Source organism: Aspergillus flavus, chromosome 8 (assembly GCF_009017415.1).
Source record: "Aspergillus flavus chromosome 8, complete sequence".
Taxonomy (NCBI): Eukaryota; Fungi; Ascomycota; class Eurotiomycetes; order Eurotiales; family Aspergillaceae; genus Aspergillus; species Aspergillus flavus.
In genome coordinates this window covers 2,276,334-2,295,292 of record NC_092403.1, presented here as the reverse complement: position 1 = coordinate 2,295,292, position 18,959 = coordinate 2,276,334, and the positions used below count along the sequence as shown (strand labels likewise).

The window sequence follows — 18,959 nt, the reverse complement described above, 5'->3', positions numbered from 1 at the left end:
CCGAGGAGCACGAAAACCCGCGACGGTCCAGAAGAAACCTCTTCTCCTTACATTCGCACTCGTCTTCCTCCCAAGCCCCTAGGGAGTCGACAGGGTTCTTGGAACGTCGTCGTTCCGTAAGGAAAACTTCTCCGGCCCCGCAACAACAGGAGCAACGGCCCTCGTCGGTGGATACGGCTGCCGACCCCCACTCGCCGTCAAAATCGAGGGAGTATGTGGTAGACACAACCCAAGACCCTTCCAAGTCTCCCGTATTGCAGGACCAAGGAATTCCACACGAGCCCCGACCTCCTCGCTCGCCGCAGAACCCCTCTATAACCCGATCGAACACCGATTCAACGCTTCTCGAGCATATCTACCGCCCGTCCCCTGTGGAGCCCAAGCATCCGGACGAATTAGATCCCGGTCCGGTCCAACAGCAACAACCACAACAGAATCAATTGGGCCTTCCTCGCCCTTCATCGCGACAGTCCCTAGAACCTCCCTCGCCGCTACCACAGCCGCCCGCTTACTCCGACCATTCTGCCTCCCAGGCTGCCATGTCCGATCGTCCGCCCAGTGGCCAGCGCGCCCCAACGGCGACCCCCCCACCAGGTGGCCATTCGTCATACCCACAGGGTAATAATAACCAGGACGTCACACCGCGCAACAACGCAGCCCAACAGCCGGAACCAGGCCGTAGCACGCCCTCGTCCACACGCATGCGCGACGAAGGAGAGATTGATGTGCGTACTTTGGTGCAGAAGCATGACGAACTTCGTATGTTTTTTCGACCCACGGAAAGGATTCTTCCGGTTCTAAACTGACTTTCCCATCTAGAGGCGAAGTACTCCAAAGTCAAAAGGTATTATTTCGAGAAGGAGGCTCAGGTGCAGCAGCTACAGAATACCGTCGCCCATCAGCGCATGGCCGTGTCGCGTACAGTGCTGGACGACAACGAGTATGCTAACCGATTCGGTCGTCTGGACGGCGCCATTAAGGATTTGGCGTTTGCGTTCCGAAAAGACTGGAAAAGCCTTCCCAAGTGGCTGATGGGTTACGTGAACGACGATGCACACATCACTGGCACGAAAGAGATGACTGCGATTGGCCGCGCAGTAATTAGTCGGTGGCTTGTGGACGAGTTGTTTGAGCGCTTCTTTCACCCGGCACTGGATCCCACCTTCAGTCGACAGTTGAAGAGCATTGAGATGAACCTGCGCCGGCAGCAGGCCAATACTCTCACCGACGAGGATAAAGAAAATGCGATCGCACGCATTTCCAATTGGCGACGCACCACCTTGGATGGTCTCACAGATGCATTACATGGACCAGCTGCCGAAGAACACCGGTGTCAGCTAATTGACCATCTGGTGGATAGTCTGGTTGCCAACCTCGTGTCATATTTGGGTGATCCTCCGCCGCCCGGGCTGGACAATGGCGCACGCATGATTGTGGAGAATGCTGTAGGTATTGCGGACAAGGTTCCCTTGGAGTCGCGCGACGTTTGTATCGAGTACATCCATCCTGGCACTCTCCTACACGAGCCGAACATGAAAGTCGAGGCGGGTCTTCCACCACTCACGAACGTGAGTGCTGAATCTGCCGCCGCCCGAAGGTCCGGCGATCAGGAACAACTTGAAGGGCCGCCAGATGAGGCTGACAGAGAGTCATCCGGCTCAACGAGCCAGGAGGGTGCGCCGGGAGGACCGCATCCCGGCCGTGAACCGCGCATGCGGTCCGTAATCAGCAAGGTGATGGGACGGAGACCCAACCAAGGCGCGGCTCCGAACCCCGGTGGCAATGGGGACATGCGCCCTCCCACGGCTATGGAAGAGCGGAACAGCATGGGAGCGGGGCGGATCCGGTTTGCATCCTTCATTACCGCGGAAGTCAGGGGGCGAGGTCCGATGAATGTGTTGGTCAAGGCGCCTGTATATTTGATGGACTAATGATTATGTACATGTTTAGAGCTGCAATTATGATTCCTTTACGATAATAGCGCGCAGTGTATCTCGAGCGGTTTTATTCAAGCCGTTGACTTCAGTTGTCGATTCTGTTTAATGCCAAAGTACCGGCTTACATGCTACCGTTCTGGGACTACCGTGTAAAGGAATGAACCTGGGTAGAGTGAGTCTACTGAATGGCAACCTGAACAGGATACAGACGTGTGGATGTATGTACCGTACATCATGAACTGAATATTTTCAATGTAGACTTGTTCTTCTGGTGTGATACCATGGAAATTGCCAGGACGTTGCGTATAACGAACTATGGAGGGCCGGGAGACGGACTATTGGGGAATATGTACTGGCTATTCTCAATGCTGTGTGACTGCTGATTTACAGCTGTTTGTCATTGCAAAACACCCTCCGCCATGAGTTGGGCTAAATGTTGTGCCGGAGTTGTCATGGCACTCGTTGCAACCGTGATACCTCATACCTCAATTAACGGTCAACCAACGACAGTCCTGAAGAGATAGTCCGAGATTCTTTGGATGTTGGCGGCTTTAGCACAGTTACCGCTATACCTTACAGGCCATGCAGAATAGATGGACTGACTACATATTAGTAGACAGAATATGTAAAAAATTAGTATTTTTTCATAGTCTATTGGAAGGGCGTCCACAGTTGCAATTGTGATGAGACAGGGGGGTAAGATGCCAGGAGATTTCATCCAAATTGCGCTATTCTTTAAACTGAGCTATGTATAGCCTTTCCCAGTGCAACATTGATTGAGAAATTAAGTGGTCATTTATTGATAAGCACAATGCAAGCTCGTATGCGACAAAGTGATCTCAAAAATGTGTCTGACTCGGCAATGGTTCTTTGCATCAATCTAACGAATCAGAGAGTACCGGAACTGTATCGGATATATGCATATCCTCCCCAAAGCTACAGTTATGAAAGCGCTTTACTGGACCCTGTGGGCACATATGGCCATATATACATTTCGGGTACTTGCAACCATTTCCAGAGTTGCAAGGAGCTTGCGCGCGTGTGAGATACCGCAATGTCTCAAGCTCCTCCTCTGTTAGATTTGTGTCATGCCGATGAGTGCAGTTCGGATGCCGACACCTCTCTGTGAGGTAGTGCGAACGGCATAGCCTCATTCCTTGCACCTTATTCATGGTGTCGATGAGGGAGCTATTTTCACTCACAACATGCCTCGCATAACTCAAACTGTCCAAATCTAATCGCTGTCCACTCTTGTTGCGTGCCACAGTCGGTCCTGTCCTGGGGCTGCGAAGAACAGAGATCTGGGATGGTGATCGCTCGCTTGATTGTGGCAAAGGACTACTACCTGATTGACCTCCTTTCACCTCCTCGCGCGCTTGCTCTGATCTCTTCTCTGTGTGCATTTGTTAACCGACAAGCTCGATCCAATCTTCGAAACATACCTAAGCTAGCTTTCTCTTTCAGGGAATCCTGATACCGCTTGTAAAGCTGGTTGTACCGCTTTTCAAGGCCCTTGTAACCGACCCAGCCTCGATGCTTTCTACATTCGTTGCAGAAAAAGTCTCCCGATGGACTATAAACCCAGAGCCCAGACAGGACCTCAAAAGCATCAGGTCGTGCGTCCTGATTCTCGCTTATCATTCTCAATATCAGCTCTTGCATTCCACTGCTCATGCCAAAGTCGCCCCTCCCAGCCCCATCGAAGATGACCCTCACCCACAGAACCCGTAATGCAGCGTGTCGGATCTGCGAGTCCTTAGAAAGTGAGAGGTTGGACCTGGTGTACTCTTCCATCTCAGACCTAGGTCTGCCCAGGATATAGGTATATATCTCCATGAAGATGAGGCCGAGGGAATAAACATCCGATGGATAGGAGCGAGCGTCATAAACACACTCGGGAGCACTATATATCCTTGTTCCGGCGTAGGGGCCCATAGTACGAGATGACCGGTCGTTCTCGAATGCCTTGGAGATATTGAAATCAGTGATGTAGACCCCATCCTTGCCGACAAGCACATTTGATGGTTTTATATCCTTATGGCGGATCCGGTGTTGGTGCAGGTAAAGAAGGGCGCTACATACACAGCCGCAGATGCGTCGCAGATTGGGGAAAATATCTCCCGGCTTCCACTGAGCTGCCTTGGTGGTGGTTGGGATCCACCCGAGCTCAGCAAGCAGAGTGCTCACTGTGTCTTTTTGTTCGTGATACTGTGCATAATCCAGTTCCTCTAGCAGCTTCTCCAGATCGCACGTCGCAAACGGATACACCAGGATGCTGGCAAAACCCCTGGCCTTAAATGACCCGATAAAGGTAACCAGGTGGCGATGCCTTAGGCTTTGAAGAATCTTCACTTCACGATTGACCTTTTCTTCTGAAACTTCAGAAAGTCGCATTTCCTTTCGTGCCACGACGATTGTTTCCTCCCCAACGGTCAAAATACTACGACACACGCGCCCATATGTTCCCTTGTATTCGACCTGCGTGTCGTCCTTTAGAGGCACGACATCGTTTGGTCGAAATTCGACGTTCACCTGTCCCTTGCCAGACCAATGGCCTTGTCTTCCGGACAGCCTTTCGCAGAGCTTTTGACCAGGGTAGCTTGGGGGTCTGTTGGGATCTTCGCCGATGCCCTGTCCGCCCCATTCTGTGGCCATGGTGTACGGTACGAAGAGGAAAACCTGGTTCACGGCAAGAAAAAGCACGAAATGAAGGATGAAATGAGTGACTACAGTATAGGTATATATTTTGGGGTAATATATCTCCTTAGCGATGAGAAAGAGGGGTGAGGACTGGAAACCACAAGGCTGGGGGATTTGGAAATTAGTAGTTCGCTTGACCCTAAACCCTGGTTTTAAGCCAATACACGATTTAATGAATACTAAGCCACATTACCCCCACAGATGCCAAGTTTCCCTGCTTACTCCTGTCCTGAAATATTTTACAATTGATCTATTTATTGACTCTGTCGTAGAGCAAAGCATTTTTGCTAGAAAATTCCTATCGTCTCTGTATTTCAATCTACAGACATCTGCTTCATGGGTTTCACGACCAGCTTCTCAAAATAATAGATGTAGCTATCCATTTGGGTATGATCATCCATTTCTTCGCCTGGATTCAAACAATTCATAACAATTTCAGCATATTTTCTACCGAACGCAAATTGAATCCTCTGTAAACACTGGGTATTGTGGCTTAAAATGAAAGATTTGATGTCGCCTGGACCGACATTCGACTGAATATCGAGGACAGGTTTCCACAGGGCGATCTCGACAAGCAGTATTCCAAGTGAATAAAGGTCATACCGCATGCAATATTGAAATTCCCGATGCGCCGGCTTCACAGTTTGAATGTCTGGGTGTCGATACCAGTCATCATTCAACAAACGTGAATGGGCCTCCTCCGTTAGGTTTGGCTGTGCTACCGGGCGAGCATCTTCAAATCCGGAAATATATGACTTGTCATAGGCAATGCCCCCGTTATGGTCCTCGAACAGAAGGATATTCGCAGGCCGAAGCCCTTTATGGAGCCACCCTACCACATGCAGTTGGAACACCGTCTGGACAATTCCTTGCGCAAGGGCGATCCGCTCCCCGAGACTGGGCATCTGGGTCTCAAGAGACAAACAATGAGAGAGTGGGATGATGGTTTGGTCGGCGTGTGCGGCGTGCTTCTCGAAAACCAAGCCGAACGACCCGGCCTCCTCGTAGTACCCAACACACCGCGCCACGCGAAAACTACTTGGAAGCTTGGAGATTAGGAGCGCTGCCAGTTCTCGGACGATATGACGCTCAATCTCGTCCTTCGTTGGGCCCACTATTCGGTCCGAACTCGAATAGTCCTTGTATTCCACCCAGAACCCTTCCTTGCCATCCAACGTGGCATCCTGACGCTGAGGCGAGGGATATTTCATCTTGTTCATGGGCCAGACTCTTTCTGGTTGGATCTTTAGGTCAGATTGGAGGCTACCGTCATTCTTGTCGTGTCCAATTTGCAGTCGCATTTTTTTCAGGTTGGCTAAACCTAGGAGTAGATCATTCGGTTCACCCAGCGGCATCTGCGATGACCGGTTATCAAGGCGCTTCTCCTCGACAGCCACAATTAGCTCCTTTAGTCCATTAACAGTGTCCTGTAAACTGAGCAGGCCCATCAGCGTCGCTTTAACGGTTTCCTGGATCTCCTGCTGCGTTTTCACCTCGGCCAGGGCGATGACACTACCATTGACATGTCTCATACATTCCACCAAATCTTCCAACTTGTCCATCTGCCAATAAGCCCAATTGACACGGTCTTTGAATTTAATAGTTCCCTGCCTGGCCTTCGCATACATGCGGTCCAGCCGAAACCGTCGCGCCATGCCTCCATGATGCACGCTCGGTGTTTCTTCTCTCTTGTCCCTGGGAACGAAGCTCGGGGTCTCTGCCGTGAAATGCAGGACCTTTTGCCACAGCGGCTCAATGTATCCCTGAACCATATACCGGACCTGTTCGGGGATCGAAATCCTCGATGCATCCTCCTCCTCCGATTCTTCCTGCAATAATCCAAAGCTATGGCCCCAACTAAGGAGCCTCCCTTGCTCGATCTCCAGACGAAGTCGCAATTGTTGATACTTGTCAGGCACATCACGTGCAACAAGCATTAGCTGGATCCCTGTGTGTACTCTTTAGTTAGTGTCGCCCATCGTTTATCCACTGGAGGTTGGACCTTCCTTGCACCGTCCCTGCGTAGACCTGGAAGAATAGCGAAATCCCGGAGAGGGCTAACCCGGCTACACCGATCGGATCGGCCATTGTTGTCTCAAGCGATCATATGCAGAGGGAAGAAAGGGAGACGAAGTGACAGAGAAAAGGATCGTATTACTTAGTCACCTACTACTTCGTTGGAGACAGCTCATTCCTTCCTCTGGGATGACCCCTCGGCTGGTCAGCCTTTCTCCAATGACAATCGAGTGTGTTGGGCTTTGACATCCTTAGTCGCACCGTATACGAGATTTAACGTTTAGCTCGGGATGATCCGTTGCCTTGTGGATTTGGGGAAGCCATGGCAAGGCTGTCTCCGGACGAACTCTTACTTAGAATCTCTCAGAAAGAAACACTCATTATACATTTCTCTTGATTACTGTTGCCATACGCTTTAATCATAGATGTTAGATACTGTTCAGAGGATTTCCACCATTCAAGGACAAAATACTAGCAGAATAATTAGGCGTATCTCACATAATACCAAACTCCAGGAAGCTGGACATAGTGATTTACTACAAACCCCGCACCAACGAGGCTGAGAGAGGCATTGTGAGTGATCAGTCAACTGGACGTTTCCTTTTCCGGGATAACCGAAGACTTTTTCACTTTGGGCTTTCCTTTAGCTTTCTGCGAACTTCCCTTTTCCGAGCTTTTCGGTTCCTTGGACTCTTTGTCATCCATCGATTTCGCAGACGCGGTCGGTTCCTTTGTATAAGGGGGTGGTGGATGGCGAAAAGTACAGTTCTTGTTGGTGCACCGTGTTCCAAACCGGCACGGTTTGACTTCGGGATGGAAGAATTTACATTTGTCCACCATGCAATTGGCACCATCCCGACAAGCAGGGACGCTGGGGTGCTTGAACGAGCAGAGAGTATTCGTGCAGCCAACTCCATACCGGCAGTCGGGTGCCTCCGGGTGGGCGAATGTACAGCCCAGCTTCCTACATCCGGCTCCGTTGCGGCATAGTCGCGATTTCGGATGGCGAAATCGACAGTTGGAATTGGTGCAACCAGCCCCATACCGACAGGGCTCCGCATCAGGATGGCTATACTTACACTCTATGACACGACATCCGGCACCATTCCGGCAAGTGTCAGGTTTCGCGTTCGCCTTCATTGTCTCCGCCGTAGTCTCTCTGGCTTCTTCCTTGGCCATTTTGGGATTCGTCTCCGCCATGCGGTGGAGCTGGACTTCACGCGTCATCCGCAGCGTACCCCGTAGAAGATTCGTCGCATTCTGTAGCCGGTTGACTGTATCTGTAAACTTCTCCCCGTCGGTCGTCTTCCACTTTGCGCGCTCGAACGCCGACATCTCGCTCCGATACTTACGCCGGGTTATCAGGAGCACGTTTAAAGCCCCCGCACACGGCGTCAGATGACTTTCCAGGTTGGTCAGCGTTTCACTGTTCACGGGCTTGCGCATGACAGATTTATACACTTCCAGCTCCGACACCAGTGCGTCTAGGGCGGGAAGTGCGGTGCTGAATTTGCGCTGGCCGGTGTTGCATTCTGCTCGTGCGTTTCGGGCGAGTTCGAGTAGGCTTTCGGCGGTTGACATGGTGTTTTCAGTTAGTAAGCTTGTTTAACCTGCTGATAGTGTAGATATTTATATTAGAATCGTGAAAGAATAGACAAAAGGATATAATGTAGGCCACAGAGAACTGGGATGAAGGCTAGATGAAGTACCTGCCACAAGTATCACACAGCGCTGTCTTATTACCGGTCAGAAAGGTAAGTATGGAGCGATTCAAAACTTCTCAGTACATTCTTGCTGGCCTATAAATATTATACGAATGTAGCTTCCCATGATTCCTAGGTCACATGTACAGAGTAACAGCCTCAAGCCTCATCCGGCCTGGTTGGCTCTAGCTAGCGCTCTTAAAGAATTAACAGTTCGCCACGTAGAGTGAACTTGTAACTGGTAATGTGCAAAGCCAATCAGGGTAAAGTACCCCCGCTCTAGAGATGTTCATGGCACAATAGCAATTTCCTCTTGAATGCGTTCGCGCACAGGGCATCGCGGAAAAGGATTCCAGTGTCAATACGAATCCTTCGCGGCACAGGTTAGTCAATGGGAAACTACAAGGCTGTCAACAACAAGTCCTGATAGGTTGGCTAATCATGAGGCTTGACGAGTCTTTTCAATTTGTATTACCAATACGGGCAGGACGACCAGATAATCGAATTGTGTGGAGCGGAGGATTGTATATCCCATGGAGCTACTGGTGGTGTCGTGACCTCCCGGCGTCCGCATCTCTGGTGCACCCATAGCTCTTCGGGCTACTCTCTCAGCTGTCAACCTTAACCTAACGAACAAACTCAGCATTTCAACCTAAATCGTTGCTGTAATATCGCTACCCAGTACTATGATATATATGGAGTAGAATCATAAGCTTTTATGGCAAGACATACTTATCTCGACCAGAGTAGCATCCTCTACATTGATCGGGCTCTAAACGAGAAGTACGAGAGGAATCAATCCATATCTCGGTCCACTAGCACTTTCCTGTGCTATATAACTTCTGCCTGTAAGAGTCTGGTACATATAACCATAGGCTGTGGAGAACAGGACTTTGTATCCGCTCACCCTTAAGCCACATATTACGCGTGGTTAGTAAGTATATAGTATATGCCCTTTGGCCCAAGACAGAAAAGTAAGATGCAGGAAAATAGATATAATGAATTTTAATATATTTCAAATCATTTTAAGAAGGCAGTGGCAGAAATATGGTGTGTAGACAGCCTGGGCGGTCCATAGAATAAATTATCCTAGAGTATCGATAGTAATAGGAAAATATTTAGAATACTGGGTGCTATCAATGCTCCAGCTATAAAAGAAAAGCAACATAGGGGTTACTAACTGGATACTGTAAGCTAATCTTACTACTAGGATATATTAGTATTAAGATGGCAGGAGCTAATAGTTTAGAGGCTGTTTTGGAGTGAATCTAAGTATGCAAATCTTGACACAGAAGATTCTAACTCAACGCCATGGCAACTAAAGCTCTTTGCAGAACGGTATGCTTTCCAAAAGATAAAGTCCTCTTGGAAGTTAATATAGATCAATTTCACTTGTTTTATCGTATGGTTCTAATCTCTATAAATACCACGACTATAAGATAGTTCACCAAAGTTATAAATATAATACTGTTTTTAACTTCTGTATATAGCATTTGCGTTTCAGTATAGAGTAGAGGGGATTTAGAATGAAAGCCCTAGGAGATAAGCCCTGACTGAAATATCACCCCTGTGAGCAAACCTATAGTGTTGCGGAGCAGAAGCTATATCACAGCTTTGTAACCTTTGACCCTATTCACGGATAGTCTTTTATGTCTTCGTCGTCGATATCTTCGGTTGTGACTCGGGTAGCTCATGATGCTCCTAAGAAGTGGAGCTCTTATGTATTGCATCCCTGCTAATATTTCTTGTCGGTATAGCGAGGTACGTGGACTTCTTGGCAGGCTCTAAGTCCGTGAAGCTCATCTAAGCTAAAATTCCAAAAGCGGCTGTGTCACCACCGATTCAGTACTGACCATCCAAAATGACCATGTCCATGAACGGAAGAAAATTTGTGCAAAATTTTACCTATAACCTTGAGCGTGACTTCGCTTCTCCCGCTGGAGAACCTGCCGCCTGGGCTCCAGGCCATCCGAAGCGATGGGGACAAGAGAGAGCAAAGATTGGGCTGGGTGGAATAGCATCCACACCCACTCTGAGTCCCGATGATAAACTTGTGGCAGTGGGGGTCAATGAAAAAATACTCGTCTTCGATGTTGCTACGCAGGCGTCTCTCGAAGTATTGACCGATGAAAAGCGGGTTGAGAGTGTCCAGTTTGCACCAGGTGTGGTCGACAGCCGCGATGGCAAACATGCCCGGTATTTGCTGGCGTCACAAGGCGGCAGTGATGAGAACCCACAGGTGATCATATGGGAGCTGGACGAGAAGGGGAAACTCGTCACCACGACAGAGCCCCGACTCGTCTTCGAGGGCGAGCTCGGCTCTTTCAGTTCGGACGGCAGGACGCTGGTCTTTTTCAGCCAGAACGAGACAACTCAAGAGGAAAGCCGCGAAGCTGCAGCTCTTCCCTGTATCAATCTGTGGAATATCGAAACCCAATCCTTTCGACACCACCTGCTGGGCCACACGGACCGGATCATGTGGGCTGCCATGAGCCCCGATAACAAGCTGGTCGCATCCGTCGCATGGGATGGCATAGCCCGGGTCTGGGATGCCTGGTCCGGGTCCTGTCTTCACGTCTTGGGGCCGATGGGCGGCCAGCTCTGGAGCGGAGCCTTCTCTCCGGATCAAGAATTTCTCGCCTTCAGCCAGGGAAATCCCCGGACCTATATCCACGTCTACGATATCGCTACGGGGAAGCAGGTATCTCGCTTTGATAAATTGCACATGGCGACCCGTTCTCTGTCCTGGAGGCACGACGGGACCATGCTCGCCTGCGGGGCTGATGACGGGACACTTTGTATCTGGGATCCATACACTGGAGAGGAGCGGATGCGATGGTGTCTCACATTCGATGACTTCCTTATGTGTCGCTTTGCTAACACTCGAGCTGTGCAGTTTGTGGATGGTGGCAAGAAGTTGGTGTTTCAGATCCGAGAGGGAACTGTGGAAGTGTATGATTTTGAGAGAAATCTCAAGCAGCAGTTTACAAGAGGAGTGGACGACAAGATAGACAGATGTCCTGTCTCGGAGATGGTCTGCTCAAGGGATTCCAAATTTGTTGTGGTCCCGGATATGGATGGATCCTTGAGAGTTTGGGATCTCTAGAATAGTTTCTGTCAGGGCTGTTGTTGCGTCATTAGTATAGGCCTTGGAATTGGCGATGCCACGTTCCACCCCTGGTCAACATATGCTGCGGTTTCTGCACATGGACGATACATACGCCTTGGCATTCTAGAGCGCTTTACTCGTATAATCGAACACCTCCTCTCCCTGTCGAATATTATTGAATAAGATTCAAGTAACAAAGTCTACTCCTTGACATGTGGATTCCCGATGGCTAATTCAACGCTAATTCAACGGACATGTGCCGAGTATATGATTCAGATGGTAGGTCGTAACATACTCCTACCTTAAACCTTAGCATCCACCATCCACGTAACTTAATATTTAATCTGCAGGAGGGCACCAAGGTTTGAGTGGAGGACAGGTTTGGCATTTAGGATATTTGGGTGAAAATTAGAGAAGATAAAGCGGCAGCGGTGCTATTCCTGTTCTACCATTTCCCGTTTTTATACCTACTTCGATTGATTGGATTGGATTGGATTAAGTTCCCGTGCCGCTTTTCTGAAACCATCCCGATTTGTGTATTGCAAGATCTGCATAAGGTGGCTCCGCGGTTTTGCATCGTTACATCCGGGGGAACCTCGGTGGCTATTGAAGGAAAAGATCACCTTCCCTATGAAGTAGTGAACCGTCCTGAATAGCTGGCTAAGCATATTTAATTAACTAAGCGAAGGGGCAACGGGTAATGAGGCATACTTTACCTTTAGACCAGCCCATTTCCCAACAGTCTGTCTCGTATCTCTGGTGTGTTCAAGGTGCTGAACTCGAGTCCCCGCAATATAGAATACCATGAGCTTTAGTCACCAGGCCTTTCACTCAAATTCATAATCTCTGATGTTTATAGACAGAAATATTACCATATCTACGTATGCTTTTGACCACTCGGTACAACTCGGTACAACTTATATGTATCTATGCTACGCATTCAACCACAACTCGGCTATCGTAGCTTGTGAAGTGGACCGTAAAATACTATTAGCCTAAAAATTAAGAACAACGGCTATTTGTCTCGGCTAATAAGTGATGCGTATTAATTTATTCGTGCTAAATACGGAGTGCTGTGCTAATCTATCCCCTGCAATAGCGCCGCGTAGCCCTACTGCCCCACATTTGCTGTATAGCCTAAAAACGACTGTATTTCAATGACTAACTAAGCTTATGTTGATGAAGAAAGTAAACTTCCTGTAAAAGAGTGAAAACTCAAACAATATTGGGATAGAGTGACTGGGCCCTGTCACGCGGGCTGGCTCATGACCTCAAACCACCGCCTCCTAGTTCAACACTCGCAGCTCATCCTCTGCTCCCTTAGTATCCTACTTCTGGAGAGTGAAGTCAAGATTTCCAGAGCCTTTGAATCCTTCCGCGGTGACCATCTGAAAAACAGGGTTACCAGGCTTGAGCCCCAGCTCCTGCCAGCGCTTGAAGTGAGCAGCAACGTCGACAGTACCGGTATGGCGAGCTTCACGGCGAACAGACCATAACTGGTTAAAGTTCGTAACTCCATAGATCTCAGGGACATTCCTGTAGGGGAGCATGTAGACATCATAGATGCCGCCATCGTCTTCAACCTGGCCGAGAATATGGCCATTACCCGGCGTGCCCGTTCCATGAGCTTCGACAACGTACCACTCGGTGACGGGATCCGTGGTCCAGCCATAGACCGCCAGAGTGAAATCGCCTTCAGCCTGAAACTGGCCGTCCCAAGACAGGGAGCTAGAAATTTAACTTGTGTTAGTTTTGGATTGGCAAGGCTTAGTCTTGATCGACTGAAAGCTTACCGAGGACTTCCACCCTTGAAGCCCTTTCCGCCCAGAAACTCGCTGTTCGTGTTCCAGCTGAGCTTGAACTGTCCGCTGTTTTCGGATTCAGAGTATTCGGCACCTGCGCCGTTCGCGTTGTATAGGGAGTAGTAAAACCCTGCGGCGTCTACGCCGTCCTTGCTTGTTTTGAACGTCGCATCGCGCCTTTCAAGGGTTGCTTCTCCTGTTGCATTGGCGATAAGAGCTCCCATGTGTTCGAGAAATTCAGGAGACCTAGCGACAGCTTGGGCTGTGGTGCTATCCGTGGGAGTTGCGAGCGCTCCTAGGACAGGAAGGCAGAACAGCAATTGACTGGCTGACACCATGTTGGTAAATAGGCTTCTCAACGTGATTCTTTAAAATTGAGAACGTTTGTTGTGGAATGGACGTTAAGGATCCTTGAGAGTACGGATTGTCTGCTTTAAATATCTTCTCGTTCTCAAGCTGCTGCGAAATGAAACACGGAAGGAGGGTTCATCAAGCTCGTGTCACTCAGAAATTAGTTATGTAACCTAGAATCTTTCTCCTGAAAGATATTAGAATGCACGACAGCTCAGTGGCTACAATCAGATGTGGGATCATTCTATCTGGTGGTCAGATGTTCATTGTAGACTTCGTAAAGCTTCCCATCACTTGCAGATCCTCCCTGAACATAGACATATCGTTTAGGCTTGCCTATTATGACAAGGAACAAGTGCATATCCCGCGGTTTAGGTACAACCTGTCTCCACTATTTGCTGGTGAGACAGAGATCTGCGGCTCTAGGATCATATCAACAACCGCCACTCCCACCTAGTCGGCTAACCTGGAAGCCTTGGGAGAAATGTACACATCCTCCATATTGGAGAATGAAGTTACATGAACTTCATTTTGCTCTAATTTGCTGTTTCGTTTCGGGATATTTTTATGGAAACTCTGTATCGGTTAATTTGGGGTCCCAAAGAATGGAGACAGTCCGCTGACCGAAATTATGTCTTACCTCATTCCTTATTAAAGCCTTCAATGTGCATTGATACTCCCCTAATCAAGTAGATTAATGAGCCCTTCACGTGAAACGCGTACGTTTGACATACCAACTTCAAGTTCTCCTTTAATGCCCAGGCAATAAATTCACTCTAGTACAATATGACTTGTAGAACCCATTCACTATATCTGAGGTAGAGTTGTGCCGATTTAATTTGAGGTCTACATTAGTCTGACTCTTGCATCTAACTAGTAACCCTTACTTAAAGCCATAATGGCATCTAACCTGCAAAGGTACGTTTTTATACATGAAGGGTTTAGATATAAGCTCACGACACTCAAGATCTAAAACTCTCATGTATATCTAGCAATAACCTTTATAATGGGAGAAGAAGGGGAAACGCAAACAATTGAGAATGGGGGCTTCATCAATTATTGTGGTCTTCCAGATACTTATTTCCAAAATTTTGTGCACAAAAGCGTCTACATCAAGGTGTCAAGGACAGAAGTTAGTGGACTTCTTCACTCGTTGTTCAGATATATATTACTGCTGCCTAGGGCTATCACCCAATTCGGTACCACCAAGGCACATGGGTGACTATCTTGCTTTCTCTTTTAGCCCTTAATGCGTTATAGACTCATTATACAGATGTGATATCTGTGAGGACTGATATGATATCCCACCAGCATATATCTAAACATATAAATGAGAAACTTTTGTTGATTTTGTATTTTCTCCTGTTTGATTCTATCTGCAAGTACGAATTGCGTGATGGTCTCAATGGCTTACCGTACTCCGGCTCGGGACAATTTCCGCCTTGCCCAAAAGCATCTTCTTCACATCAACTTGCGATCAACTCAATGTAAACCTTAGGAGAATTCAATTTAAATATGTTCCGTTGCTCGCAGTGTGACAAGTCATACCAGAGAAAAGCGCATCTGCTGCGCCACGAGTTGACACGTAAGTTTAGGAAAATATTCATTCTCCGGTGTCGCCAATTGACCGTCTACTAGATTCCGGCCAGGCCGCTTCCGTGTGCCCCTTTTGCAAGAAGTCTTTCTTGAAACCGTAAAGCAACCATTTCTACGGTTTTACTAGCTGATCTAACTCTTTGTCCCTTCAGGGAGGTTGCTCGACGACATAGTAAAGCATGTGCGATCAAATACAACCAACAGCCCGCCCCGGCAGCCAAACCCGGGCGGAAAAGGCAGTCCTGCGATCAATGCTTCGCCACGAAAAGAGCATGTGACAAAGGTTCACCATGCTCTCGTTGCCAATCACTCGGCCAGCAATGCACATTCGAGTCTCAGCAAGAATCTTCAATTGGAAGTCCTTGCCCGACTGATGTCTCACTATCGCCATCAGTGCAAACGCCTACTCCATCAAAGGAGGAATCGCAGTTTTCGTTCCTTCGGCATTTCACTGACCCCTGTGTGGAGAGAGACAGACTCGCAATCGGAACAACAGCAGAATGTTCTGTGCGGAGAAATCTGGAAAGCCTCTATTCCCATCTCGAGGATGCATTGGTACCGCCCGATCCTATGGCGGCTAATTTCGGTGATATCCCTGGTGCCGAAATGTTCTTCCGTCCTCCATTGATCACGGATGAATATTTCCCTACTGATCTTCTAAGCTACGGTCCTACAAAATTATCAGAGCAGCTACACGAACTAATGATGGAACTAATTGAGACCTCTAAATCAATGAGACCTGACGACACTGAGAATCCCCAGCTGCAACTCGATATTGCACAGCTGGCTCCACTATTCACAGTATCCAACGTTGCGATCTTTATCTCAGTGTTTTTCCATTCTCTTTATTGGCACCTACCAGTGGTGCATTTTCCCACATTCGACCCGGGCAATGTTTCTAACCCACTGTTGCTCTCAATCTTCTTAACTGGTGCAACATATAGTAGCTCATTGGATGAAGCGGCACTATTACCCAGGGTTCTTGACGTGGCCGAAGAGCATGTATTCCGAAAGATCACAACCCTATCAACACAGGTTGCCCCACCCACTCACGACCTCACACGCCAAATACCTACGATTCAGCTCCTCCAAGCTGCGCTAATCATCGAAATGCTCCAATTTGGCCAGGAACGCGTTGAAACAAGACGACGCATTCGTATCATCCGTCATCCAAGTCTGGTATCTCTTATGCGTTGCTTGGGAATTTTCCAGCTGAAGCGGTCTGCACCCCCCACAGTCTGCACTGGAGATGATAGTACATGGAGAGCATTAGTCACAGAGGAAGTCTGTATACGACTTGCTTCTTGGGTCTTCCTGGCAGACGGCTTCCTTACGGTGTGCTTCAAAAACCGACCCACCATATCTATTTTCGAGATGGAATGTCCCTTCCCATGGAGAACAGAGCTATGGGAAGCCGAGAATGCATCTGCCTTTAGTCGCATCGCTGCAACGGATGAAGCCAAGCTGCCTATGCCTTCTGTAAGGGAAGCAATCCGGCTGTTACTCGATAATTCCGAGCCTGGGCCCTTGCCGTCCAGCCTCCCCCTTTCCGCAGAGCATCTATTGATCATGATATACGGTAGGTCCCACACCAACCCCGTCCTCTTCATCAACTCGCTAAGGACATAACCGCAGCATTGAATTCCCTGGCATTCCTAGCCAGAACCGACTTCTTCGGCTCTGTACCACTCAAGAAAATCAAATCAGCCGCCAACAAATGGAAGCAGATATGGAACTCCGTATATCAGGATTCAAACAACGACCAAATGCTCCTACTGGGATATCCCAAACACGCAGAAGAGCTGTGGCTCCTATTAACAACGATGCTTGACATCGCCACCGAGAATTCCACGAAGCTCCCGTATCTGGACAACGCCGCGACAGATGATCTGGGGAAACTGAACGAATTCATTCAATGGTGTTGTAGAGATACATAATACACGCTTTGGTTATTAGATTAAGATGCTAAAAATACATTACTGCCCCTTTCGTTCAATCCTGCTTCAGAGCTTGAGCCTTGCGATTCTCGTTTTGTATGAATCCATCCTCCTTCGGCGTGCGGTATGTCCCATTCAACCGATCCCAGAACGTCAAGAACTGACCATAGTTATAGTTGAAGTACAGGTGATGCATGGTATGACACGCCGCACCGTTAACAACGACAGATTGTGAAAGATACTCGGCATCATCTGCGAATATCAGCTTTACTGCTCCAATCCCCACAACCCAACACAATGAAAAAGAAATGGAAAGAAAACTCACGAATAAAAACCGTCCACATAGTGACAAAGACAAAAAGCCCCAAATACGCACTCTTCTGCAGGGGAAACAGCAACGGATAAACATGATACGGAATACTCTGCGACCACCCATCAACCGGATGAAAAGCATAACTCGCAAACGGACTCGGCATAATCCATTTATGATGCGGCTTATGCAACCACCGATACACCGGCGGGTAATGCAATCCCCGATGAATCCAGTAAATGCCACAATCCGTGAAACACACGAACAGCGGATACTGCAGCCAATTGTAGGCGCGGAAGGGGGCCTCGTCGGCGAAGTCGTAGAGCTTGGTCCAGCCGCGTACTTCGGCGAGGAAGAACGGGGCCGTGAGTACGGCGATTACGGGGATGGAGGTGATGCCTTGGCGGATTTCTTGGCGGATTTGGTTAGGGAGGAAATGGGGGTGGCGCATTACGCGCTTGTCGAAGAGTGTGTGGTAGATTATTGTGCTGCCGATGAGGTATAATGCCGTTGCGAAAATCCTGGGGAATTTAGAATGGGTTTGTTTGTTGATGGTGGGAATTGTGAAGTCGTGCGTAAGATACATACCATCCGATTAGGAATAAGGACATCGTCTGTCGCACGATATCATCTCGTTTCCATGTACTGCTATCTGCATACGGAGACGGTGGTAGCGGATAGTAGAGACCAATATGTTTATTGTATGTGCCCGCCGGTGCCGTAACAGGATTCGTCGCTGGTAAAATCGCCGCATAGAATCTGTCGAACACGTATGTGTCGAGGATGTCAAGAAGCACATCCATGGCGTTGTAATTACAAAATGCCACAAATATAATACAAGGGAAGTAAGAAAGAAAAAAAGAGTTTAATGTCAAGGATTGAAACAATAAAGCGATCCATCGCCCTTCTTATGTTGGGAAATACCTACATGAGCCATTGTTAGGGTTTGGCGATTTACCTACACAGTATGTTCTCTACCGCGGAGATTACCTACCGTGGGGATTACCCACACGGGCAATACCTACCAAAACACCCCTTTACCTACACAATCGCCACTCCGGGGTCGTACGATGTTTGACCTTTGAAACTCCGGGTATAAGGTTTTATTAGTAGGAAAATTAAAACTTCTCGGATATCTAGGGTATGCATGTGATGCGGTGAATATATAGTACGTTTGAGGCTGATAATCGGTAGGTATATCTGCTACCCTCGACATCATTATGTATGTTCTTCTTTCTTCCGCCTACTACTGACCTAAGATTCCGAATTCTGACTCGGGAGTTCAGGATATACCCGGAAGTAGGATAGTATAAGCAAGGATGTTGTGCAGTGAGCGAATCACCTGACAGGGTTTCCCAACAACACTTCCGCCTGCATATCCACATCTCACGTAAACAAAGAAAAAAGAGAGAAAAAATAAAAAAAATAAAAAATAAAAAAAGGGGGGTGTGATTCAAAAAAATAAATCAAAGTAGACCAACCACTCAAACCAGAGCCA

At 48.3% G+C, this 18,959-nt stretch overlaps 7 protein-coding genes across 7 annotated transcripts; 2 read left to right on the top strand and 5 right to left on the bottom strand.

The window, feature by feature from the left end:
* Positions 1-2,336: 2,336 nt before the first annotated feature.
* On the bottom strand, positions 2,337-4,771 carry F9C07_1954184 (kinase-like domain-containing protein). Its single transcript, XM_041295826.2, has 2 exons — positions 3,380-4,771; positions 2,337-3,330 (listed from the first exon to the last, which is right to left on the bottom strand). Exons 1-2 carry the CDS (start codon positions 4,590-4,592, stop codon positions 2,813-2,815), a joined length of 1,731 nt encoding a protein of 576 aa, XP_041151021.2. The 5' UTR covers positions 4,593-4,771; the 3' UTR covers positions 2,337-2,812.
* A 180-nt stretch (positions 4,772-4,951) lies between these two features.
* On the bottom strand, positions 4,952-8,234 carry F9C07_2206123 (prion-inhibition and propagation-domain-containing protein; the record flags this gene model as incomplete). Its single annotated transcript, XM_041287799.1, has 2 exons — positions 4,952-6,585; positions 7,733-8,234. 2 exons carry the CDS (start codon positions 8,232-8,234, stop codon positions 4,952-4,954), a joined length of 2,136 nt encoding a protein of 711 aa, XP_041151022.1.
* Positions 8,235-8,241: 7 nt separating this feature from the next.
* Positions 8,242-8,694, bottom strand: F9C07_13195 (uncharacterized protein; the record flags this gene model as incomplete). Its single annotated transcript, XM_071507960.1, has 3 exons — positions 8,242-8,266; positions 8,363-8,429; positions 8,568-8,694. The coding sequence occupies 3 exons, from the start codon at positions 8,692-8,694 to the stop codon at positions 8,242-8,244; spliced, it is 219 nt and encodes a 72-aa protein (XP_071367440.1).
* Positions 8,695-10,172: 1,478 nt separating this feature from the next.
* F9C07_2287574 (putative F-box and wd40 domain protein) lies at positions 10,173-11,839 on the top strand. Its single transcript, XM_041287793.2, has one exon. It carries the CDS (start codon positions 10,218-10,220, stop codon positions 11,460-11,462), a length of 1,245 nt encoding a protein of 414 aa, XP_041151023.1. The 5' UTR covers positions 10,173-10,217; the 3' UTR covers positions 11,463-11,839.
* Positions 11,840-12,793: 954 nt separating this feature from the next.
* F9C07_13197 (putative endo-1,4-beta-xylanase B precursor) lies at positions 12,794-13,605 on the bottom strand (the record flags this gene model as incomplete). Its single annotated transcript, XM_041295827.1, has 2 exons — positions 12,794-13,193; positions 13,259-13,605. 2 exons carry the CDS (start codon positions 13,603-13,605, stop codon positions 12,794-12,796), a joined length of 747 nt encoding a protein of 248 aa, XP_041151024.1.
* A 1,528-nt stretch (positions 13,606-15,133) lies between these two features.
* Positions 15,134-17,151, top strand: F9C07_13198 (uncharacterized protein; the record flags this gene model as incomplete). The annotated part of the gene is made up of 4 exons (XM_041295819.1): positions 15,134-15,203; positions 15,257-15,311; positions 15,367-16,793; positions 16,850-17,151. 4 exons carry the CDS (start codon positions 15,134-15,136, stop codon positions 17,149-17,151), a joined length of 1,854 nt encoding a protein of 617 aa, XP_041151025.1.
* Positions 17,152-17,156: 5 nt separating this feature from the next.
* On the bottom strand, positions 17,157-18,264 carry F9C07_13199 (putative sterol desaturase; the record flags this gene model as incomplete). The annotated part of the gene is made up of 3 exons (XM_041295828.2): positions 17,157-17,403; positions 17,477-17,982; positions 18,050-18,264. 3 exons carry the CDS (start codon positions 18,262-18,264, stop codon positions 17,207-17,209), a joined length of 918 nt encoding a protein of 305 aa, XP_041151026.1. The 3' UTR covers positions 17,157-17,206.
* Positions 18,265-18,959: the final 695 nt, after the last annotated feature.

What these genes read in the sequence shown, in the direction of transcription:
- F9C07_2287574 (XM_041287793.2), top strand. Translation starts at nt 10,218, where the DNA reads ATGACCATGTCCATGAACGGAAGAAAATTTGTGCAAAATTTTACCTAT.
- F9C07_1954184 (XM_041295826.2), bottom strand. Translation starts at nt 4,592, where the DNA reads ATGGCCACAGAATGGGGCGGACAGGGCATCGGCGAAGATCCCAACAGA. An exon ending in GAAAGAGAAAGCTAGCTTAG is followed by an intron (nt 3,331 to 3,379) that starts GTATGTTTCGAA and finishes AAATGCACACAG; the next exon opens with AGAAGAGATCAGAGCAAGCG.